General features: G+C 46.0%; 5 protein-coding genes across 5 annotated transcripts; 3 read left to right on the forward strand and 2 right to left on the reverse strand.

Moving 5' to 3' along the window:
- The first annotated feature begins 1,259 nt into the window (after positions 1-1,259).
- On the forward strand, positions 1,260-2,098 carry LY89DRAFT_631524 (p-hydroxylaminobenzoate lyase). The gene is made up of 2 exons (XM_018211278.1): positions 1,260-1,516; positions 1,574-2,098. Exons 1-2 carry the CDS (start codon positions 1,416-1,418, stop codon positions 2,034-2,036), a joined length of 564 nt encoding a protein of 187 aa, XP_018061767.1. The 5' UTR covers positions 1,260-1,415; the 3' UTR covers positions 2,037-2,098.
- Positions 2,099-2,813: 715 nt separating this feature from the next.
- Positions 2,814-3,944, forward strand: LY89DRAFT_702482 (GroES-like protein; the record flags this gene model as incomplete). Its single annotated transcript, XM_018217256.1, has 1 exon — positions 2,814-3,944. One exon carries the CDS (start codon positions 2,814-2,816, stop codon positions 3,942-3,944), a length of 1,131 nt encoding a protein of 376 aa, XP_018061768.1.
- Positions 3,945-4,807: 863 nt separating this feature from the next.
- On the reverse strand, positions 4,808-6,174 carry LY89DRAFT_678016 (DNA-binding protein-like protein HGH1; the record flags this gene model as incomplete). Its single annotated transcript, XM_018213719.1, has 5 exons — positions 4,808-5,683; positions 5,740-5,853; positions 5,904-6,007; positions 6,059-6,104; positions 6,154-6,174. 5 exons carry the CDS (start codon positions 6,172-6,174, stop codon positions 4,808-4,810), a joined length of 1,161 nt encoding a protein of 386 aa, XP_018061769.1.
- Positions 6,175-6,342: 168 nt separating this feature from the next.
- On the forward strand, positions 6,343-8,106 carry LY89DRAFT_691863 (uncharacterized protein). The gene is made up of 2 exons (XM_018216423.1): positions 6,343-7,722; positions 7,829-8,106. The coding sequence occupies exons 1-2, from the start codon at positions 6,747-6,749 to the stop codon at positions 8,050-8,052; spliced, it is 1,200 nt and encodes a 399-aa protein (XP_018061770.1). The 5' UTR covers positions 6,343-6,746; the 3' UTR covers positions 8,053-8,106.
- A 216-nt stretch (positions 8,107-8,322) lies between these two features.
- Positions 8,323-8,541, reverse strand: LY89DRAFT_702487 (uncharacterized protein; the record flags this gene model as incomplete). Its single annotated transcript, XM_018217257.1, has 1 exon — positions 8,323-8,541. One exon carries the CDS (start codon positions 8,539-8,541, stop codon positions 8,323-8,325), a length of 219 nt encoding a protein of 72 aa, XP_018061771.1.
- Between the last annotated feature and the right edge of the window lie 164 nt (positions 8,542-8,705).

Raw genomic sequence — 8,705 nt, forward strand, 5'->3', positions numbered from 1 at the left:
AAGATCACCGACGCGACCAATGCTAAAGCAGCCAAAGATAAAAGCTTATTCCACATTTACTTATCCTTAGTTCGCCAAGTGGATTAATCCTAACGCTATACCAGTGGCAGGTCACGACGTGTGGCAAGTTAATCAGTGACACTCCGGGAGGGAGTGGCCTGTGCGCAGCATAATAAGGGTAGCATACCTGGAATCCTTTGGTCTTGCACACGGCGATTAATTCTGTTCTTCTGCGTAGCGATGACTTCGTCACAGTTTTTTTTCTTTGTAGCCCTACGAGATATGGCGTTATGTGATACCACCAGTGGGTTCGAATTACAAAACCTACTCTCATATTTCAAGTGTGCCTTTTAATATTGAATACCGAAATTCTTGACAAATAATTTCGGAGGCTGATGATGATGCTGGTGGTGGTGGTAACCCGACGGGTTTCAAGCGTCGATGAACATTTGGTATCAATTGTACTGCTTGCTACTTCTCCTCAACTATTCTCAGCTCCATATATCTGTGAACCACAATGAGGGCGAACACTGCTTTCCTCAAATTTGTTGGTAGAAGCCAGCATGCTGCGCTGCCCGAGAAGCTTGCGTGCGTGACATACCAAAGCCCGTAGATGCCATCAGAAATGGTTATAAGTCTGCCAGCTACATCTCCACCCCTGGTATGTACGGTCGGGTGAAAGATACAGGTGAGTTCGAAACAGATCCTCTATTCTGCTCGATGGAAACCACGTTCTCGGCTCCGCCAAGATATTCTCTTCGATATACATTGCGAATGGACTTGCTATCTCATTTCCTTTAGTTGCCATCGCGATCTTTGTTAGTCTCCGTTTACTTTGTCTACATGGCGAGGTAAAGGAAGTTGCTGTTTTTGTTGGTTGACGCAAATTTTTTCCTCAAAGAGCACTTACTGTTTTCCCTTAGGTAGGTTCTCATAATAATGTTGTTTTGCCACCCAGTCAAATCGTGTCTTTGTTTTCTAGAGGAGCAATCTGACCTCAAAGTATGGGACACAGAGCTAAAAAGCTACTATTTAGGTACGCATCTCGACTTCAGTACCACTGTCCTCCCTACCCCTTTCACCAATCATAGCTAAGCGAAGGGCTATGCGAAATGCGAAGTGCGATCAGCAAAGCTATCACGAATAAGCTCTTGATGATTGGTGCAAGTGGCATGCACCACGGCATTAGTTTCCGACTATGCAGCTATTTAGCTTTGTCTAGATGCCGTGCCAGCTTCCGGCTTTACCACTTCCGCAACCTGTCACCCAACGCAGAGTTGAAGATGTTTTATATCTGTACGAAACTTCTCTTCTTGCGAGTTGAGGACACACTCGAATAAATATATGCTCAGTGAACTATCGAGTTCATTATCGAAGTTCATTACTCACTTGCACTCCCCAAGCTCCAGATTATCATGGATCCAGCCGCCAACACCGAGGTCGACGTCGCAGCCTACCCCACAGCACAGAAACTTGTCACAACGTGCAAGCAGTTCTTCAGTGAGATAGATAACCTGTAGGCCACTCTGATCCAATCCCACGCAATCCATATCGCTGCTAAATATCTCAAAAGCACGCCAGGGAAAGATCTCGAAGAAAGACTCAATAAAGAATACGGTCCTGGTAACCCTCTTTACGACACAATGTGCGCCTGTGTTCGCACCGGCCTCAAAGAAGGATGGGTTGCGACAACACAACTTGACGGCCCCAAATACCGCCGTTCAAAGGTTCTCCTCCCGAGTGCAGAGACCGGGTATTTCAGCATCACGACAGTATACATGGACTCCCAAGAAGAGTATTCTGGACAGTATCATGTGCATCCTTATGGCGAGATCAATTGTGTTGTGCAACTTGATGAGGGATCAGAGTTGAAAGGTATGCAAGGGTGGCAGGGAGCTGGTTGGACAAGTCCTGGAGCTGGCACGCATCATTACCCTCAGGTTAGAGGAGGTGCTTTGGTCGCCTTGTTCTTTTTGCCTGCGGGGAGAATTGGTTATGATAAGAAGCCAGGGGAACCCCAGCCGCTGTGTGTTTAGACAGATACGAAAGGGACATGGTGATCATACCGGTGACGATTGTACGTCAATCATGATTAAATCGATCAATTAATGGCAATGGTCTCTTTTGAGAACTCCGTGCCGTCCGTGATTACCGTTCTCTTCTTTCCATATGCTGTGCCAGAAATCTTATATGCTGCATTCTGTAATCATGATGCAGAACGCACTATCCAGTTGCGGGTGGACTTTCAATCATATGAGATTTTTGAGATATGGAGGTCAAGTTCCCACGATGATAACCCAAGCGACTCCTCTGCTTCGCTCTTCGCACTCGGCTACAGTACAAGCTCAGCCAGGGGAAACTAGCTTCAGCGCTTACCATCATCAGAAATGATCTACAACCTCGACCACTTGCTCTGCGATTCCCGCTTCTCGCACCTGCAAGTACCAACTTAGATTCCTCTCCGGGTCCTTTCTCCGTCTGCTCAGGTCCTATTCTCCTGCGGTTCAAGTCCCCTCATTGGCCCGGGATTTTGGGACTTTCAAAAAGTTCGACAGCGAAAGCTGGGGATAGACCGCGAGTGCAGATGTCGTTGAAATATCTTCATGCGTTTGTGGCAAGTGTCGAAGATCTCGGCAACGTGTACCGTCACCAAGCCGATGATGATGCTGTGCTGAGCGCGTCATTGCTTTCTATATAAAGTTATTGTTTTCCAGTGTTGCTATTGTCAATTCATTGTCATCTTCCAACCATTTCATTCCCACTTCATCAGTGACCATTGACTTCAAAAAATGGCAACCCAACCAACAGGAACAATGAAGGAAGCCCACGTCTCAGCCGAGACCACCGTCTCACTTCACGAAGTTCCAATCCCAACCATCATACACCCATATTCCGTCCTCATAAAAGTCGCTTGCACGTCATGCAACCCCAAAGATTGGAAATTGCCCACCGCTACCCTGATGACAATACATTCTTGTCCCAACTCCGGGGACGATATCGCTGGCACAGTCGTTAGTGTTGGCAGCTCAGTCCTCTCTTTCAAGCCTGGAGATCGTGTAGCTGCCCTTCATGAGTTGGGGACTCCTCATGGGAGTTACGCGGAGTACGCCGTTGCCTACGAGTGGACTACATTTCATCTTGATGATGGAATGAGCTTTGAAGAGGCGTGTACTGTTCCAATGGCCGCTTACATTGGTGTCATTGCCCTCTGCGGGATGTTGAGAGTCAAAGCTGGCCCTTGGGAAATTGTTGAGCAGTCTGTGAAGAAAGGTGAGAAAGAAGGAGAGCCATTGTTGGTTTATGGAGCGAGCAGTGCTGTCGGTGCTTCCGTCATCAAATTAGCCGGGATCATGGGAATACACCCCTTGATCTGTGTTGCAGGAAGAGGAGGGACATTTGTCGAAACGTTGATTGATGAAAGTAAAGGGGATGTGATTATTGATTATAGGCAAGGACCGGAGAAGGTGCTGGAAGAAGTCAAGAATACCTTAGGTGGGAAGAAGCTGAAATACGTCTTCGACGCTATCAGTGAAAACGGAAGCCATGAGAACTATTGGCGAGCCATGGACGTACAGGAAGGGAGCGTTACCTTCGTGCTAGGCGGCCATAGAGAAGATATTCTAGAAAGTATTCATCAATCTACGACGATGGCAGGCAGCCTTTGGAAGGAGTTGCAACCCCTTGGCGAGAAAGATAGGTTGGGGATTGGCGCTGGTGGAAAGGATTTTGGGTTTGCGTACTCGAGGTTAATTGGGAGCTGGTTGCAGGAAAGGAAGCTCAAGATCCATCCTTTCGAAGTCGTGGAAAATGGATTAAGGGGTTTGGAGAAGGCATTGAAGACACTAAGGGAGGGGAAATCCTCAGCTACGAAATATGTTGTTCGTATTGCAGATACACCGGATCTGAGGTCTACAGAGAAACCTGAATCGCAATCCTCTTCCTAAACTGCGAAGATTGAACGGCAAAGTCGGAGTCAAGGGAGGAGGTAAGAACTTCGGACAGACGTGTATCTCGAGCAAGCTTTTTGTCACTTTGTGAGATATTCATTGAGAATTGTCCCTCATGTTTCCTAGTGTAATTGATGCTTTGGCTCATATGGAAGGCCGTGTCTATTGCTCCGTATAATTTGGGACATCCGATTCAGAGGGAATTGTGAGACGGCATTGTAGGCGTACTATTTGCACTTCCTCTTGGAAGGAGGATGGAGGATGTCAGACGATAATGATTTCGATACGAAGACGACGACAAACGACAGCTTGATCTTATCCTTTGTCAACATCGTCAATGTCCTACATTGTGATCCCATTTTACTATTGCCCCTCAGTGCTCTCACAGCACCACCGGGAGAGACTGCATAAGATAAGATGAGACATCTCTTTCGACAATCCAATTCTCCGGATATCAGGTATTTTGCCCTGTAGCTCTAGGGTATTTGAGGCTTAAGTAGCCTAGCAAGGCCCTAGACCTTACCTCATTAGCATTTTCAAGTGCTAGGCACTAACTTCGTAAGCGATCTTAGAGTTAAGATGCTGGAAACACGCTGGTTGCGCTGAGTGCGCTGAACTCGCTAAACGCGCTATAATGCAAACCCTGAAATAATTCGCTTGGGGCCGTACAGCCTAGAAAAAAAGTGTGTTTTGAATGGCACCCTGGGAGGTACCCACTCAGGCACCGTCATTGTCCCTGAAATTCAGAGCCATGGCCATGGCGTCGCATCACCTTATGCCGCAATTCTCCGCATGTTGAAGTCCACTGGCAGTTCGAAGTATGATTACCAGGACAGACTTTGTAGTATAATTGCTACAAATTATACTTCAACTATTTTATCGTCATCATCCTCATCGTCGTCTTCCCCTCCTTCTTGATTTGCCCAGCCACCCAAAACACTACTATTCTTAGGGGGCTCCAGCCGTCTCTTTGGCTTCCTATCCAGAGCTGCCATGCCAGCATCGACTTTCTCTTCACCCTCTTCATCCCTCATAAGCACCTGTACTAATCTCTCACACGCCTCCCTCACATCATCGTCCTCAACCTGCAAATGCGTTTCTCGGATGATGGGATACACCTTGATATCCCGCATGATATCTCTTCCTTCTCTCGTGGTTGTCAACAACATTAGTGTTTCCACATGTGTTTGTATGATCGTCGGATTCGAGTCTCGAGTCTTGTCCGGAGGCAATAATTGTAAGTCGGGAAGCATATTTAACATATCATCCTCCTCGTATTCCTCATTCCCTGTGATTGGTAACAGTAAATATGGGAGAATGTTGATTTCGTCTTCGGACAGGAATGATGGATGTGCTTCCACTTCAAATGCTACATTCTTGATCGTAGATGCGACGCCTTTCCTCCGAATGTCCGATTTATGCTCCGTGAAAACTGTGAGTTTTGTGAGCGGTACGACACCGTCGTATTCCTGTTTCGTGAGAAAGTATTTCCGTCCTTCCTTATGCTTAGCAAGATCTGCGAACAGGTAGGATAAATAGTCGAAGTCTGCTTCCTTGTTATAGGTTCCATCAGCGCCCTTCACAAAGAGGTCGAGAAGCTGGTCAATGGCTCGATTATTGGAAGACAATTCCTTTGGGGCAGGCCGCTCAAGAGAAATTATCTCTTTCAAATCGTCATATTTTGCTAGGTTCGCCAAGAGCATCGAAATGAGGTTTGCGTTCGGTTCTGAAGGGTTCTGGGTCGAAAGTGTCAGTAGGTGAAGGATAGGATTAGAGGGGAAGACTGACATACTGTCACTCTATCAAGAAGCGTATTCATGAATTCTTGATCTGACGCAAGGTGATTCAGAACCTCGCGGTCTGTCGAGAGATTTAGGAGAATGGTAATCGCATCTCGAGCTATTTGCTGGAGTGTGTAAGTCGCAAAGTTGAGTGGAGGATTGATGCTTGACATACTTTGTAATCTCGTACTAATAATTTCAAGTCCTTTATTGGCAGTAACTGATTCGTTTTGAATACCGTAGGCTGTGAAAGCGAGTATGGCACAAGATTTTCGACAGCTGTGGCAAAAGGTCAATTCTATTCTTCTTCCGCAGCGTCAAGCAACTCACCAAGCTGCCGTATCTGTGTATTGCCGTGAGAGATAAACTCAACAAGCTGTTACACGGTTAGCCATCGTTTCCGTTACACTCGAGCATAGACACACTTCTTCCAGTTCTGTAGGCATGCTGGGCGACTTGGACTTGCTCGGTGTGAGTGTCTAGCACGAGAATAAATTTGGAGAGGTGATTGACGAATCTGGTCTAGTGTATCTTTCTGCCGTCTTGACCGCTTATTCGAACCCCGCAGGTGAGATTCGGATCCTTCCAGAAAATTAGATTCAAGACCAAGTTCTCCAGACAACAAGAACATTGTGTTTTTGATCTCAACAAGAATAAGTGTTGTATATATCACTTGTCATGTTTATGCTGGTCGTTCAATGCACATTGTTCGAAAAGTTTAGTGACATCTCGTCCATGAGTTTGGCTTTGGTTCATACAATCGAGGATTGAACAATCCAAAATGATCGTTGACACGCCAACATATTGATATGGCTCTTCACAGCGAACACGGTAAGTGTTGCGCCTTCAGGATCAGTGATACCCTGTTCTCCACATCTTTCCCCGATCATTGGCTAGTGCTGACGACGTACTACTGCACTGTGCTCAAACAAAGCGAACCCGAATTGTTGGGTTTGAGTATAAAAATGACCATGAGCGTCCTAAAGTTCTTCGTTCAACATCAACAAAGTCATTCAACATGGAATCCTCCCAATTTCCGATCCCCAAGGAGTTTCAGAATGCAGTTCATTTCGTCGAAGCCAAGGATCAACGAACCTACGAAGATATTCTCAACTCCTTGACTAATTTTACCCCTGTCAAATCCGAGAAGAATATCTGGACGTTCTGGCATTCTGGTGCTCGCTCAATGCCAAGCTGGTGTCAACGTAATATCATCAATTGGGTCCGTCTATGTGGCCCATCTTGGACGTTGCGCGTTGTCGATAATGTCCCAGGATCTCAAAACAATGCACTCAAATGGTTTTCAGCAGAAGCACTACCGGAAACTTTCGTTAAAGGAACCATGGATGGTCCTTATACAGGACCTCACAGCGCTGACTTCCTTCGTGGAGTGGCTCTCTACGAATATGGTGGGGTCTGGATGGATGTTGGTATCATCCTCATTCGTGATCTTGATAGGATTTGCTGGAGACAGTTGGAAGACCCCACTTCACCATTCGAGATATCAGTTCCTTGGATGTTTGGAACCCACATGGCAAACCATTTTGTTGCAAGCAGAAGAAAAGATCCCTTCATCAAGCGTTGGCATGATCTCTTCATCCACCTCTGGAAAGATCAGAAGAATTGCGACCATCTCATAGAGAATCCTTTGGTTCAATTCGGCAAAGCAGTCAAATTCGAAGATTCACAAGCTCGAGGCTTTCATTGGGACTTTGCTCAAACACCCACTATGGTGATGGGATATATAAGTCAGGTGCTGAGCTGGGATCGTCTCTGCATGCTGGAAGATCCCACTGATGGCTTTAACGGCAGGGAATATTACGCCGAAAAAGTACTCCTATTCGACTCCCTAACGGAAGATTGGAGCGCTGAAGCAACACTTGGTTTCGCTGGGAAGGATCTATTCAATGCATTGGCGACAAAGCTCGATGCAGACCCCACATCCGCGAACTATCAAATGGCATATAAAGCGACCTGGAGGATGCTTACACAAGGTAACCTTATTTCCAGATTGCTATTCTTTCCTATGGACCTCCGTGTTGGGAGCCTGCCAAGTTGCCCCCTGTATATTGGCTTTGCATAGTGCTAACCTTGCAGTAGCGAGTATGCAGAAGATTACCCATGGCAAGAATTTGACGAAAACGGAGGCATTAGGCGTTCTGTGGGACAAGAAGGAGAATGAAGGTAAAGACATTGAACTTGGCACTTTTGGAAGTCTATTGCGTTATGGTAGTGTTCATTTCGAGCAAACAAGGGAGCAGATTGACTACGTGAAGGCTGAAAAACCAGAGTTTGTGATAGCGAAAGGACTTTTAGAAGCATAGGTTCGGGTAGCTTTTTTATCTCCTACATAGGCGACCCAGACAATACTATTATCGTCTAAAGAAAATTTTCTTTTCGAAAAATTAAATAATAATTATTTTATTTTTTTAATCGTAGATTTTATAAAAAACTTAGCTTACTCGGTGAGTACTCGCAAACATCTTAGGAATTGAAATGAGGCCCACCCTGCTGAGTTTGCTCAGTGATCGGAACGAGATTCGTTTTCTTCTTGATCCTAGTGAGCCTCTAAAGGTCCACCCTCCTCTTGTTGCTCACGAGCTGCTTGTTTCCCCAAGCGACTCCTTTTGAATGTTGTAGTCGGATAGGGTGCGGCTATCTTCAAGTTGCTTACTAGCAAAAATAAGTCTCTGCTGGTCGGGTGGGATACCCTCCTTATCCTGAATCTTGGACTTGACGTTGTCGATAGTGTCCGAAGATTCAACCTCCAAAGTGATAGTCTTTCCAGTCAAGGTCTTAACAAAGATTTGCATACCATCTAGCACTAAGTGGTGGACTCCTTCTGGATCACCAGTAATTGCCCGAATTCGTGGCGCACAGGCCATCCCCACCAAAATTATAAGGGGGCCAGAAATCAGTTAATTGAGACTATATACACCTGAATTACCATAATGCAGTCTTAATAGGCTTTCCACCA

This window comes from Mollisia scopiformis (genome assembly GCF_001500285.1).
Source record: "Mollisia scopiformis unplaced genomic scaffold LY89scaffold_37, whole genome shotgun sequence".
Taxonomy (NCBI): Eukaryota; Fungi; Ascomycota; class Leotiomycetes; order Helotiales; family Mollisiaceae; genus Mollisia; species Mollisia scopiformis.